General features: G+C 35.0%; 1 protein-coding gene across 8 annotated transcripts in view; it reads right to left on the bottom strand.

Moving 5' to 3' along the window:
- Window positions 1-509: 509 nt before the first annotated feature.
- The window catches only part of DNTT (DNA nucleotidylexotransferase), a 151,795-nt gene continuing 135,521 nt past the window's right edge, over window positions 510-16,783 (bottom strand). For 7 of the 8 annotated variants that reach the window (XM_071812024.1, XM_071812022.1, XM_071812029.1 and 4 more), the window contains one exon: window positions 510-1,840. In XM_071812024.1, the coding sequence (XP_071668125.1) occupies window positions 1,754-1,840 (87 nt within the window). In that variant the 3' untranslated portion in view covers window positions 510-1,753. The remainder of the gene's footprint in view (window positions 1,841-16,783) is intronic. The other variant, XM_071812027.1, reaches the window with a different exon arrangement.

Here is a 16,783-nt window from a genome sequence, read left to right as displayed (position 1 = left end):
ATTAACGCAATTTCTAGAATTGGTTCATCGGATAGCACGCATTTCCTGCAGTAAGTCTGATAAAGACATTACTGTTTAGGTTTTTTTCAAGTTGTTTGGTCAAGCTTAGGAAATCTTCACACTACCTGTGAGCCAGATGGGTGTGTTCAATAAACACACCTTGTAGTAAAACCTGATCCTTTGTTCAGAAATAGGTTTCATTTTCCTACAGTCACTTTTGGGCCTGATCCTGTAACATTTTACCCAGGCAAATAAATGCACAAAACTGAATTAGAGCATTTTTCATGAATACAGTAGATGAGATGGAAAGTGGGATGCATAAACTGTATCCTAAAAGATCTGGACAATAAATAAGTATAATTTAATGTGAACTGGTATTTTCAAAGTGTTTCTATAGTACTAACCACTAACTTCAAGTCTACATTGCTGTGGAACATTACCATTGTTTGAATATGGGAATCCATTACTGTCAGTAATAATTGTTGTGCATGGCCTCATTGTTGCCATTTTACCCCAGTCATACCAAGATGTGAAATCAGCCTTAACAGGGAAAAAAGTTCAGGCTTTTAAGAAAGAAAATGATTTGACCAGTCTTGGTGTTCTTAATCACCTTTATTCTACAAATGACATATGAATGGTCATTAAGTAACTTAATGTACTAAAGTACTAAATGCCCTTGTACATTAAAGGGTAAATTTATTACAAATTCTTCATTATCATTACAGTCACAAGAACTACCTGGAAATTTTCTGAACCCAAAATATCACGTAGGAGTACTTTTATCAGAAAGTCTCTCACATCTCAGATTAATTTCTGACAAAAAAAAAAAAGGAATACCATTCTAGAGCATCCAATAGCCAAAGAGCTCCATTCCAATCCATATAAATCTACTAATAAATAAATTTCCAGCTATTGAAATTGAGTGTGGACAATTAAAAACTCTCACCTCAGAGCAGTCATGAGCCTGACAGTTTAAGCTGTTGTTTTCATGCAGGTTATAATTCAAATTCCTTATTGAGGACCATCACATCACCACTTGAATCTTCTTTAGTCAAAATCAGTACTCCAATTTTATAGTATTTTTCCTCACAATTGAAGATTGCTACTGAGTTTTTCCACTTTTACTTTCCAAAATCTCTTCCTGTGAAATGTTTTGAACTCTCACTAAATTCTCAACTTGTTTATGGTTTTTGTAGAGTAATTCCCCACCTGGAAAACTATTACAGCTGAAGTCTCAACTTGCTGAGCCTGACAGGCTAATTACTGCCTAGGTTGTTAAGCTTTATACTCAGCAGTGATTTTTATATATGAATTCAGCAAAATATTTAAGAAATGCAGTTAAAGATAAACATGCATTTCAGTATTTTTTGGACTGAGGTCAAATGTTTTGTATTATTTAGGTATTGTCATAGCTGAGAGTATTATAACAGGCAAGTATTAATCACAGAAATGTTAAATTCCTATCACAAGCAAAGATCTCACCAGTTTCAAGTTTTCTTCCAGACACAAGATCTATCTTGACACTCACATGTAGAAACTTAAAAGACTAAAACGGAAAAGACTGGAAAGGATTCAGAAGAACTTAAACTCTTCTCTTCTAGGAACATCAACATGTATAATGACTTCTAACTAATACGGTTTTCAATTTTTTTACTTGTCATAGAGACACATATTTTATATACATCAAAATCAGACTACAAGATAGGTGAAAGACCATTGGTGTCAACTGATAAATGTACACTGCAAAACGGTGTTAAGCATTCCTTTCCCATGGTTCGACATAATCCAAGCCAAGATGTGCAAAGATTTCTTCCTCACTTGCAGCTTTGAGAAAGGTTTTCTGTGAAAGAATTTTAAAAATAAGTAAGTCAATAAAGATGTTAGAGGGAAATTTTAACTGGTGCTTTTTGTTAATTAAAAGGAGTTAATTTTTGACATTTCTACCCACTGTATCCTCTACAGAATACATTGTCTTCATCAGTGTGCTGACCTTGAAATGTGAAAGCAAGTTAAAAAATAATTCTGCTGCTTGATGCTTTCAGTTCCAATGACTAGTTCATAACTCTTTGGTTTGATTACAATTTAAAGACTTTATGCACAAGAATTAGGACTAGAATTCAAATAAAACGTACATTTCTCTTCCACGAGAGTCAATAGCTTGACTTTCTTAATAAAATCATCAATGTTTTTTAAATTAATACAGTAATGTTCTCTAGAAGTGCATTCAGGCTGATTCAATGGTTATGCTAATTATGTATAGCTAAGCATTAAAAGCATCAAAGCTTTCCAAATTTCTAATACTTACAGAAGGCTTATCTGAAAAATCAAAATACTCCATCTGGAAAAGCAAGTTATAATGGAGGAATCAAGAACTGCAATTGTCTTTTTACACACACACAAAACTCCTAATGAACATTTTACATCAAAAGTCAGTTTTGTTTTTTTCATATTTTCACTTTTGATAACATAGGATAGTATTCTTGCATAGGAACCACCCACAAGCCTACCTTCATCTCAGGATGTCTGATATGGTAAAATACGTAGCCTTATGCATTCCTTTCAATATTGAAATACAATCTTAAAAAGCTGCTAAGGTAGGTGAATTTAAAACAGTGAAACCTCACTATTTAGAGAAGTATGGAAGCAAGAAAGAACTCACTTCTATTGAAAAAGAATACTTAATACTTCGCCAATTCCTGAGTAATTTGAAGTTAGGTCTTGATCAGTGTTCAGTTCTGAACAACCTCAAATTCCAGTGCCAGGAAAACTTCAGGGTTAAGGTTTCATAATCTTCTAGATTTTCTTTCTATTGTGAGAGAGGATAAGCTATCTAGAGAACTACCCACTGATGAATTCCACTTAGCTGGGAAAATCTCTGACTACCATAAAATTTACGAACATTTGTGCCAGCACTTCTACTTTTTCAGCTGCCAAGCACTGCCTCGAGGAGAGCTACCCTGTCCAGCATACTCATGGCAATGGGTCAGGAAACTAAGTCTATATATCAGAGCAGGCCCATGGTATGGTGGAACAACTTCACCTCAATCAGTTGGTACCCACTGGCTTATTGTTACTCTATGTCATTCCCATTCTTTCCAGTGCCTGATCCATATCTCAGTCCTGTCAAGCCACAGTTTTGCCAAGGCATGATGAAGAACTGAACCCCTAATGTGAAAAATAACATTAACTGTCAGCTGACCTCAAACTCTATCAGGGTTTCAACCAAATAAAAAGCCTGTTTTCATTTCATTCTAGGGGCATTTAAAATTGGAAGTTCTAAGTCCAACTCTACAGAAAAGGCCCATCTTTCATTGACACTGTTCAGCTTCAACAGCCAGAGCAGTCAAGCTGGCAGCTCTCCTAACAGCTGTTTTTCAATGACACCAGGTAGAATGAAAGCCAGTTTAACTGTTCGACAATGTTAATGAAGACTAAATTGAATGGTAGAGTTTAGATGTTCCTGAGTGAAGAGAGCCAGAGGCCATCAATGTTCCCTTGAGCCTGGCAGGACAGAAAGGACAGAATACTAGGTTCTGATTCTGCTTTTCCAGAGTTCCCAACCAGCAAACTATATATTTAAGAGTAATTCTGGCTGACAGCCTCTTGAATCCATCCAAAGTTACTAAGTAATTTATCTTTCTTAGCAAATTATAGCTATCCAGTGAAGTAAGATGGAACACTTTCACTATTCTATTTGGAGACAGTTAATCTTTAATTAGGCAAATAATTAGAGTCAATGGTAATTATGGCAACATGAAGTTATATAAGTATTCTGTGTTATTACTAAAATTCAGATAGTAACTTTTAAAATTATATCTGTTCCTGTACTGTCCTGTATTGACATATACAGTGCAACCTCCATGAATAGTGCCTTGCCACGGTCAGAAGCTACTTGCTTCTCACATTAATTCTTTGTCATTTATATTGCCCAAATTTGCATTTGCAGAACTGTCATGTAATAATTGCACTTTACCCAAACTAAACCCACTGAAATAGTGTCTTTCCCACTGAGGTCAGTGGACATTGTGCTAAGCTCTACTATAAAGGCATTGATTTCAGGCAGTGATACATTCCACATGGATGAGAGATTTGTTACTAGAATGCACAGTAAAACAATTTAACAGTGTATATAAAGGTCTTTTCACTTTTCCATAATGAATTTGGCTTATACAAGATATATATCAGAAATCTGAGGGAAACGTTTTTACTATTGTTTCGGGGATTTTATTATTTCTTTTAAAAATCAATTCAGAATAAACATGTTATGCCTTATTACTTTGACCCCTGAGTGTAAAAACAGTCTCCTCTTTTCTAGAGTATTTTATATTCCACCATGAATCTCTCAACATCTGAATATTTTGACTCTAGACAGTGCACCTGACAACTACAGAGTATTGCTGGAGTATGATAAGCTGAAAACAATCACATATCCACAATGAACTGAGAGTTCAAAGTTGCGTCTGCAATAGAAAAGATCACTTATAAACATAGACAAATAATGTTCTGTTTCTTCTAGGAAGTTCAAATGTCACATTCTGGAATAAAAGGAACCTATGAAAAACCCTAAACATGTAAAACTGATCCTTTTTCACATAGAAAGGACCAGAAAAAAAAATGGTAGAAAACAAGATATTGAGCAGAATAAAAGAAAAGGAGAGAAGAGATGGAAACTACCTATCAGGTAACAATACTGGGGATATTTATTTCCTAGAGCATGTCCTAGGAGGACAGGATTTTATGGCTTTCATTTTGCCTTTTCTTTTGCTATTATTAAGAACAAGAGAGGGCAATCCATACACATACATCACTGCAAAAAAAAAAAAAAAAGTAAAACAAGAAAAAAGATTGTACACTTGCAGACAAATGTTATAGATACTCTTTAATAGAAGCTCTTCGTATCTCTGGGACCCCAAATTGCATCCCATTTCTTTTGTTCTGTCACTTTATGTTTTTCTGCAAGCAAAACTAATTTCATTTGCTTGACAGGGAAAATTTCTAAAACAAAGTATCTGATGCTGAATATCATTCTCAGTAGCTACAAGCCATGTTTCTAAATTAATCGCTAGCTGATATATGCCAATTGTTTAGAAATGTAAGTGTTACTAATGTTAATCATAACCTATGATTTTGCTTTTTTGTCAATCTATGCAGAGCTTTACACTAATTCCAATTTGATTACTGCATTCACTATTGTCCTTCCTTTTTTGCTCAAGTAATGAACTGCTTGCCCACTTGTGATTTTTTTCCAGTTTGTCAGTAATATTCAGCAGATCCAAGACATGCCAAATCAACAACAATCAAACTCACAACAATGTTTTGGAGCAGCTGGTATCACTCTGCTTTTATCTCATTTAATCAATTCTGTTCTTTCAATGAATGTAAATATTACATTTGTGGTTGCAAACATGACCATTAACTACACCTAATGTGCAACAGCTGCCATCCAAATGTTTTCTTACGTGAACTGCTACCTCTAATTTTTCATTTTGACATTAATGGTCAATAATACTTTTGATGAAAGAGAAGCAGAGAGTTGAAGGCACAGAGCTAGTACTGCTTGATGATATCTAGCACTGCCAAAGTTCAAACAGATGTTATACTACTATTGGCACTTGGTTTCATCTCACATTTTAAAACAATAAAGCCAAAAAAACCCCAAACAAACAAACAAACAATAAACCACCAGCCAAAACTCACCAAAACCCCCAAACCTACTCACTAAAGTAGAATTCTAGCTTTAGTTATATAAATCAGTATTGGTCAAGAGCATGTTTCTTTTGGGAGGCAAATACTGATTTTACAGATTCTGTATATACATCATTTAAATAAATGAGAAAAGTTGAATGCAGTGGAAAGCTCTTCAGACCCCCTTTTCTCTGGCATTTCTGGAGTACTTTCATGTGTCTTTTTAACCTCCTTCTTGAGTAGTTCAACATAAGTAGGTTTACTCTACGTATCAAGATACGTTAGCAATTTGTCCAGTAAAGACATAGAAAAGATCCCAAGAAATCAGAGTTTACTAGAAATTACTGTGCACAAATTCTTGATTTTCATTATACAAAGGATCTTGCTATTATACAAAAATTTAGGCCACTGAATATGCACTGTTCATGCATTAAGCAACCTGTACTTCCAGTGAGCTTAGACAAATTCTTTATACTGTTGAAATGAAACTGTACAGCTTAGACAACACAGCCCACACTTACCAGTACCACGAGCATCCATCTTCCTTTCCACTGTTTGGTCAGGAAGGAAAAATACTGCAGTGATAGCAACCTCCTGACATTGCACTGAACAAAACAAGACTTTGCTGAAGTTGCTCACTCAGGAAACATAGAAGCTGTTGCTCTGCCTGCAACTGCTCTGCCAGGTTTGTCTACACAATGTTCCTAAAACCAAGTCTACTCATCCCCTCCATCAATATTAACTCAGCCTTCTTGAAAGGTACACATTTAATCAGATTCCAAGTACACTGATATCCTAGAATTTATTACCAAATAGCTTGGTAATAATAGTGTGTTGCAAAATACCAAATTGAGTAATCTACTATAATTGAGTAATACTATAAATAACTCTCAGTCTGTCATCATGGCATTTCATTACTATTTTCCCCATCTAAAGGCAAATTTAGGAAGATATTTTGAATACAACTACTTCAGAATACAAGCCAGTAGGACCACATAGACAGTATCATTGATAAAATGGGATTTAATGGTTCTGAACCAGAAGAATCTGCTGGAGAGCAAAGTACTCCAGGTTTGTATGTACAACATACATAGATGTGCAATGCACTGTTCAGAAGATAATACACATTGTGGAAATTAGATTAATTTCTTTCTTTAAATCCTTATCATGTTTGGTATTTGCTGAGAAACTGGAATTAACTATGAAGCTCCATAGTTGATTACTGGCCCAATTCTTTATTACTTGAGTGTATATTCTCAAATAAGTCATAGCAAAATTGTTCCCTTTCAAAGACCAAAGAATTTCCTTTCATATCTGTTTTTTCCTACTCTTTTTGCAGCGTTGACTTTTATTTGCTTTACAGCTGTAATTCAGAAACAATGCAGTCATACTCCAGCGGATTTCATTATCCTTTGGAAAACTATGACATTGTATAGGAGGCACACTCCCTCCTTTTGCAAAAGACCCTGAAGGGCCATAATCATTAAGGTCTGTCTGCACTCCTTCTGACATACTGTTTTATCAAATAAATTGGACAAGGTGGGGAGCAGATGACATAGAATATTGCCAACAGTATCTTGTTAACAAATTATAAAACTGTTTGATACAACTTTGCTTCTAGACAAGTATCTGAAAATGTCTTTAACATACAACATTTATTCTAACCTTTTCTTTGTATCCTGATGATGTTGCACGTTTTAAAATGGCAAACTCTTACATAGGGTGGCTAGGGATATTCTCATTTAATTTTGGTCATCTCTCACTAATTTTTATGGTGTTTCACATGTTTCTCATCAGTTTTATTTCCTTAATATTTGTTTTGGCTCTTAAGATTATTAAAATGGAGCTATAATGGAAATATCATCACATCTAACTTTGTAGCATTTCCAGTATTCTGAATGATAAATAGCAAGTAGATGAAACACCCATCACTTTATATGTCTCGAATTATTACAGTGGCAGTAAGCATGACAATGATAAATGAACAACAGAAGAGGACAGGCTGTCATTTGCAAACTTGAAACTTGTGCTTGGACAGAGTCCATTCTAAAAATTAGTGTTGCGGCTGAAGTAAATTGTAGATTAATGATGGTAACAACAAGACTTCTTTAATCAACCGTAGTAAAAGATACTACAATGCACCTTAAATTTATCTTACACATGTATTTGTCACTTTAGTGACATCTTCACATGTCACTTACGCCAAGTCAATTAAAATTTTTTAATTAAATATACTTGGGACTAATGCAGAGACTAATGCAGCTACTTACATTGCTTCCAATAGTTTCCAAGATGTGAAAGCACTTCTCTGGATATGAGAGGCCACTGCGTTCAGTGAAGCAGTGCACATAACACCAAAGACCTACAATTTACAGAATATACTGATAGCTTACTAGATTAAAAATGCAAAGCTATTAAGCTGCTCATACTTAGTTTTCCTGTGATTCCATTTGCTCAAATAAAAGTAAAAAATATAAATAGCTGTTAATTAATAAAATGAGGTTACAGAAACATAAGTAATCCATCAAATAGCAAATACTTTCCACACAATTAGCAGTGGGAATGTTCATGTATGTCTACCAGATCTGAGCATTGCCCTATCTGTTCTCTGCCAGTGGGATATTTTTGACGGAACAAGTGTTCATGCACCAACAATGGACACAGGTCACACCAGTACTGCAGAAACTTTTAGGAAGATGCTACTTTTAATAAATCAGCCTTTTATAATGTATATCTTACAATGTGGGTATATATTTCACTATTTTATGACTTTCAGACTATATTGACCTAAACTGCCACATAATGGGCTGAAGATATTCAGCTGACAAGGGAGTCTGATTGTTGCATCAAAAATGTCTGCACAATCATGTGTCCACTGACAACGCACTGAAGTATTTTTGTTGTAATAATTCCTGCAATTCTTAGATTGACTGCAGCTATCTTCTGTACTCAATACTGTGTTCAGAGCAAGATTCTGACAATAATCGGGTATAGCATTAAATTATTTCTCATCTGTGAAAATGTTAGAAATAACAATAATTAGATATAAAACAAACAAGTTGAAATAGGTGCAAATGACCATCACTTTTATGGTCAGGAGAATTTCTATGAATACTAAGACAACCATTGGTAAAATTTTTCTGAAAAGGTAACTATAGTACCTAAAAATAGCTTCTTGGTGTATGATTATTAAATGTAATATGTGATAATAGTCTCAAACAGCTGTTTCTAACCCACAAAAGACTGAGGAGAAAAGGAATAAACAGACATTTGAAAACTTGATATAGTCACATTTTCATTTCTTGTATGACCAGAACTGCAAGGAAAAGAGTTTTGTGGCTTGCACTATGAAATTCTTTAAAAACAGAAATTACATCAGCCTGAGAGGGGAGGAAAAAATAAGGAACAAAGAGGAACAACAAGGCAAGAAAACTAAACCATCTTGACTGTTAAAATTTTGGGAAAACAAAACAAAACAGAACAAAACCACCAAATAACAACTTCGAAAAGCACGCATTTATATAAATTCATATGATTCAGTAATTCGATACTGCTGCATGGATTTTGTCATCCAGAAGTCCTTAGGCACACACCTAATGCTTTATATCAATATAATTCCAGTTGCTTCCTATTTTCAAGAGTGAAATGTTACTTCCCGTGATTGAGAGTACATAAATTCAGTAGGAATAGAAAAGGAAGCTCTCGATGTGAAATTAAAGACAGTCCAATATTACAGACTTTTTCATTTGACTCCAGTGAGCTGCATGGATTTCTGGGGAACCTTACCAAACAAGTCTTATGAAATCATGTAAGTTCACTCCTGCTTTTTACCTGGCAAGCCTGCTCTGCCTCACTAGCTTGAATATCTCCATTAGGTGACAACCAAAAGAAAACTTGAAAACACTGAGATCACAGAAATCCAGGCTCAGGAAAGAAAAGCATATTTTTCAAACAGAAAGTTCCAAGGCCAACCACTGAATGCACTGAATGCAGATGTCTAGGAATTCTTGGATGTGACAAGTACAAGGACCACTGTCAAAGAAACTGAGTCAGGAAAGCCCAAGAGAAGAGAAGACAGACTGGGAGAACATATGTTCTGTTTCAGCTACACACATACATCTCTCAGAAAGGTCACTTGGAGAAGACATAATCAGATTATACATACTGATAGATGAAAAATTACCCAAACTCACTCCATGGCACAACTAGTTTGATGGGGTTTTTTATTGACAATTAAGTTACTGCAAGTTCCAAAATAAACACTTTGAGTTGATTATAAACTTGATTCCCATCAACTTCAATTAGGTTTATCCTGGAAGCATAAGTATGGAGAAGATAGTAACGCTTTATAAAAATAAATTGAAAATAAAAGAGGAGAGAAGGTCAAAAGGGAGGATGTCAGTAAAAGACTAGCAAAAGACAAAAAAAACTGATAGAGGAGAGTGCTACTGAATGATTGACCTGACATGGCCTCCTAATGGTTCTTCTTGTACTAACAATTCTTACGATACTGAGCATGCTGATGAGTCTCTGCAGTTCAGCACCTTCATATGGAGAATGTGTGCAACATACATAACGTGTCAAGGAGCTAAAAGTGAAGATAATAGTGGAAAGAAATTTTCAGTGGAATTTTAGTTCAGGCATTTCCGAATTGTTTTTTTCAGGTAGATGTTAACTCAAGACTAAAATCTCTAATAAAATTACTTAGAACATTTTAGTCAAATCCAATTTACAGAACCACACACGAAATCTACTCCAACCACCAGCCAGCCAAAAAGCAAGAACAAAAGTGTTCCTAGAATAGAAAGTAATGAAAAGGGAAGGTGGGGGAAAAGCTGTAGTCTAGATAAACTTTGGGTCTTAATAAAGCCCGGCAGCAGATTCAATAAAAAACATTAACCTATTTTTGGTTTATCGTAATGGATTTCTGAGAGTGGGTTTCTGAGAGGAAGGTGCCTGCAAACTGACTCAGCAAAACCAGCAGCTGCAAGGGAGGGTGAGGACAGATGAGTTTCCATCACTTCCTGTTCAAAACTTGCTTACTTTCAAAAAGATATTTCCACCTTTCCCAACATCAAGAAGCAATGACTTTCTGGAGTGATGTCTAGTATACAGAGCTTATGCATTAAGTGGGTCAGCTAATATCTCTGAAAGGTGTAAGTCACAAGGTTTGAAGAAACCAATGAGGAAATGCATGATAACTCATTAGAAAGCAGTAAAAAGGAACAGATTTCAAAGAAATTAAGCACTTTGCTGAGGTTATTACCACGTGCCTGCGTCTATATTTGAATTTACTAACCTAAAGACAAGTAACATTATTTTATTTATAATAATACAAGAGATGTGAGTGAAAGCCTCTCTCAAGCATACTTCTTTAAAGTCTCCTCTAAATATCTAGCTCCATGCTGTTTTCTACTCTTACGATGTAGAATCTGAGTCACTGAGCTTTATGCTAATCAAGACAACAGGCTGTGACTTTATTTTATATGCTGTATGTCAAAAATAATACATGTGGTAGTATATATGGGTTTTTACTAAAATAATGAACAGGAGCCCAGTGCTGCCATCAACACTTAAAAACTATTGACTTCAGTAGCAGAATTTGGTGATGCCAGTGTTTACCCACAGAGAATATGATTCTGTTTTCTTTTAACAACTGTATATGCAGCTCTGCAATCCACCTATTTATGGCCATTGATAAAAAGGTGTAGCCACCACACCAGGATTTCCATCTGTCATTCAGGTCTGTCACGTCCTGTCATGCAGCCTACCTTCAGCATCGCAACCAGCCCCAGTCCCTCTTTACTGATGAGAGCGTACTTTGCAAACACTGATCAGGAAGCCAGCTGTTTTCTCTTCCTTCTCTATGCTGCTGTTAACTTTATAAGAATGAATGTTGTACCTCTTTGGTGGAAAACATAAATCTGCTCAGAGCTTCAGTGTAGCAAATTGCTTTGCAATTTTACAGACTCAGAATTGTGTAAAGCAACTGTAGAGGAAGTGTTACAGAAGATCCATAAATTCCTGCAGTACATTGAATGATATGAAGTCGAGTGCCTTCAATCTACAACGAAAATATGGGAATACAATGTAACATCAATCCATAAAATGATAGCTACTTCTCTGAAATCATTAGCTGACTCATTAGGGGAGACAAAGTGCCAGCAAGAACCACTGTAATCACTAACTTTCACAGGAAGCTAAATGATTTTATGGAGAGGAAGGGAAAGGAATAGAGGAAGAAAAAAAAATATAAGCAAAGCAATTTCCAGGTAAAAATGCATACAATCCTATCATTATATAAGAGGTTTTAAATAATTGTATTCAGTTATTATCTTGTGTAGTATGAATGCTGTCAGAAAGTAATATGGAAGAACGAAACTCATCCATGGTCCTGATATTGATACTGCCAGACAGACTGAGCAGGACAGCATCCTATTCCATCACTAGTTAGTGAGACATCCTTAGAGCAAGATACTGCTTGATGAAAAGCCATGGCAGAATCAAGCCCTAAGGAACTGTCTATCAGATAGTCATTAGTATGGGTGTACCAATTACCCTTTTTACTCTGAGTAGTATTTATCTCTACTAAGACTAACACATATTTTTTACATTCTGTGGATTGTTATAATATCTGAGCATCTATCTTCCAGTTATTTGACTGGAAGATGACTAACGACTTTCAGGTCTTTTTCAATCCTTGTTTCTTCCAATCTTCTGGTTTGGTTGGCTGTTTTTGTTGCATTTGTTTTTAGTTTTGTTTTTTTGAGAGGTTTTGATTTCAGACTGGGTGCTGGTGATTTTTGCTTTTCTTTTAATTAGACATTTTGCTAAATATTTATGCTATGTTTATAAATGAAACTATCAACAGTACAAACAATTTCATGATTGTAGAACATAAATGCTGAAGTAGTAATTGTACTAGAAATGTGAAGTATTTCATCAAGTTCAATAATAATATTCCACAGCACTGTGTAGACACTGTGCATTTTCCTTTTAATGGTATCATAACAGTTTTCAGTAGCAAATAACCTGAGGTGCCTCTCACATAATATTCTCTCCAAATATAATTTTCATGTTTAACTGGTACTTTCTGTAGTAATATTTGCATCACCCTGCCTGCTTTAAAATACAAACTAATTTGTTCCTAAGATGATAAATAAATCAGAGGGAAAAAAAAAATGACTCTTTGAAATGACATTGTAACAAAGCATGATTGAAAAAGCAGTATTACAAGCATTACCCATTGATTCTATACTCTCAGGCAAAAATCACTTGTAATGGTATTGATGCAAAATAGTGCAGTGGAATTTATTTTAATAATTCTGGGCATGAATAACTTTTGAAGGTAACAGAAGTCAGAATCATAAATTCTTTTTTCATTTTACCACTGGACATGTCCTGTGCTTTTAATCCATACCTGAATACTTTTCTTACAACTACTCTCTAACTCTAGTTCTAGGTTTATTCTTATTAAATTTCTGAACAATAAAAAGTAGATTCACTGACTAAAATAGAATAATCAGGCTAATGTTAGGATATTCTAGGTCATTATTATGTTATTTCATAACATGGAGTAACAGAATGTCTTCAGGCTTTCTACATGCAAAGTACATACTCCAATTACTGTCACTTTGAAAAATAAAGGCTTTTTTAAAAATTATCTGTTGACCTAACTGAATGAGCCCTTTTTTAATTGTTAAAATTTACTTTGTAAAGAAGACCTTGCTGTGCATAAAACTGAACTATTCTCTGTTTAAAATCACAGTTGTGTGGTTACTTTGTTGCAAAACACTACATAGTTTACAATTTTAATAATGACAAACATTCCACAGTAAATAAAGAGTATAATACATTATCATCCAGACTACAAGAATATGTTTTCAGTTTGGGGCACACAAAACAAAGAGAAACTTGGAAATTCCTATCTGTCAACCCAGACAAAAATTTTAACATGTTCAATAGCACATTGTTGTAAACAAAAACAGAACAAAAGCCTATTGCTGCCTGTAGGTCTCTGACAATCTGTGTCCTAACAGAAAGTCACTAAAAAGATTACGGGGATTACTTCCTCTTCCACTTTAGCTATACTTCAGTTTTGCTTTAAGACTATGTTATTTACAGTAGCTTTAGCTTGTCAAATACTGTTCAGATGGCTTATTGTATTTTTCTATATAAAGCTTCATATGAATGAGTGAATGAAACAAGAAAAATGCAGAATCCTGGATTTTATGAAACACAGTTGAGTGTAATTCATATGGGATTATTATAAACAAACCACTTCAAAAGAACATTCTTGAGATTGTGAAATCAAAGACCTGCAATTTAAGAAATTTCAGAATGTGGCTGATTGTATTTTAACCTTGAGTTTTCCTGTGTATACACATAGACACTTATTTCTCTTCAAAGAAATACTGCGTCCTTCAATTTCTGTAACATACTCAGTCTTCTTTCACTAGCCAGGAAATGTACTGAGCCACAGGGCTAACAAATAATTGCTGCCAGCACCGAGAACAATCTTGGGTTGGCAAAAAAGTGACATCAATCAGTCTTAGCAAGCTGAGCTCTTACAATCTGTATCTGTTCTAGCTCTCTCTCTTCCCTACTGCCCTGTACTAAGTTGTAGCCCTCAGATTTCTAATGTAACTTCAGGCTCCACTCATGCCACACCCAGAGTGAAGTGAGATAAACGCAGTTTACCCAGTTATTTGGGGAAACTGAAAGTTTATCTGTTTCTGTTTCTTGTTGCCACCTTAGAGCATTAGCATAATTAATTTGATTTTTTTAGTCCATCAAACTTCCACTCCTATCTCTCCCCAGTCATTGTTTTTTGTGAACCCTTTCAGCTCAGTCTCTTCAACCAAGCTAGATTCTTTTCCACAACGCAGCTGCTATTCAAATGTAGCCTTTCCATTCCTCATTACTTTGTCCAGCCGCTCTGCACTTCTTCATCAAATCTCTACATCCACCACAGACTTCCCATTCTCACTCCTGCTCCATATCCCATTTTCCTGAACTGTTCAGAAAACACCAAGCACAGGAAACAACTACTAGGTACATTGATCTTTGTGTTAGATGCACAACTTCCTGTTACAAAGAGATTAAATTTAATTATGTATAAAAATGAATTATATGCAGATGTTGTAAAAATGAACTATCACATTCTATATGTGAAACATTTAAAGTGCTAAGAGAACACTGAGGAAAAGCACATTTTGTAAGAACATGCATAATCATTTTTTAATTTACCAATAAAAGTAGATGATTTTAATTATTAATTTTTAAAAATAGACCAGGTGCAAAAAGAAGAAATCCCCCAAATCACAGATGCAATTTCCACTTTCCTGAGAGAGCAAGAAGAATATCAACATAAGTGAAAGTATGTGCATCTGTTTACAATGACTCAGGGTTTAATTGCAGTAGTAATGATTGTGTGAACAACTGATCACACTGGAAACCAATATTATAAACTTTGGATCTTTATGTTTACTTTTGCTTTAATCCAGTCATTATTGCAGACATCTACAGGAAACTCTGCAGCTGCAGCTTGTTTAATTCATCAAGATGTTCTCTAGGCTGTCTCACTAACTTCATAGTTTTAGAGCAGCATCTGCCAAAATAAGATTGTAACATCCAGCTTTTAAAAAATAATAAAAAATGTCTCTTTAACTATGCAAGTAAACTTCTGCAGGCATTTTTTTTTAAGTGAAAGGTAGTGTGGAGTAAAAACTCTCAGATGACACGAGAAAACAGATTCTGAGACTAGAACTATTGAACACCCAGTCTAACATGTGAATATCACACATCTTTATGTAGTAAAATGAGGGTATAGAATCATAGCCAGCTCTTCTTCCCAATGATACATGTTTTTAAGAAATATCATATTGTATGGTAACAGAAATGAATCAATGGCTGGAAAATAAAGCTGGCTTTTTATTAGGAGACCTGTTTACAAAGTTCCGGGAAGTGCAGGTGACTGCAATCAGACTGGCTTCCTCAGAGCTGTGTCCAACCTCTAAGCCAAGCCACCACACAAACATAACTTTTCCCACCAACCTGGTCACTGTCAGGTAAGACTTATTTCAAAATAAAAGTTACTGGCTAAGTGAAATGCCAGACACACAGACTCAGCCAGACAAAAATCTGAATATCATGAGAGAGTCTAGGAGTTCAACTATATTGCCAAGCATAACTGGACGTGCTGTCTGCTGCAAACACTGTGGTTGTTCTTGAAACAACTACCTGAGCAAAAGATTGGTAGTAGCAAAACTCAGAAAACTTCTATATACCCTTGAGCCAGCTTAGCAAAGCATTACAGTCATATAATAATCTATGGTTGGACTCGATGATCCTAAGGGTCTCTTCCAACCAAAATGATTCTATGATTTACCCGGGCTGCAATCACACTTTTTATTTGGTTTTACAGATGTATGCAAAGAGAAACAGGGCAAGCCCTATCTGCAGAATCACTTATGGATTTTCCTAAATAGAAATGCTTTCTGCAGGCAAGTAATTAAAGACTGTGCAATAGTGATCTTCAAATTGTGGAATAAATCCCAGGATGAATTTCCTCTTTCATGTTAATATTTAGTTTTCCTTGGAAAACCAGTATACTCTTAAAAAAAAAAAGTTGGGAGTGTAGTTTTCAGAGCATCTTGTGAATTTACTATTCAGAGCAGTTGTATAAACTGCCTCACTTGCTATTAAACAACAAAATAACATTTAATGCCATTCAAATTCACACAATCGTTTTTAAATGCAAAATTGTCATCAATCATATACAGTCTTCTGCACAGAGTGTTGTATTTTTTCCAGTATTTCTTTAACAGTGGAAAACATTCAGGCAGCTATTTATCATCTTAATTTTTTATAGGACATAAGACTAATAAGTGCTTTCTGTTCCAATGATTCTTCAAAATAACACGGAGCATGTGACCCTCCTATTACAAAACCCCAACAACCTACAATGTGAGTGCAAGAACATTCATATGCTAATAATTTAATCAATCTATTATATCCTAGGAAACCCAGATTCTCTTTTACAAAAAAAGCAATGCTAATTATTTACTCACTTCATTTTGCTGCCTTGAACTTCATA

The sequence above is a fragment of the Patagioenas fasciata genome, chromosome 8 (assembly GCF_037038585.1).
Source record: "Patagioenas fasciata isolate bPatFas1 chromosome 8, bPatFas1.hap1, whole genome shotgun sequence".
In the NCBI taxonomy this organism is placed as follows: domain Eukaryota; kingdom Metazoa; phylum Chordata; class Aves; order Columbiformes; family Columbidae; genus Patagioenas; species Patagioenas fasciata.
Note: the sequence above shows the minus strand (reverse complement) of the source record. Positions and strands in the feature narration are given on the sequence as shown.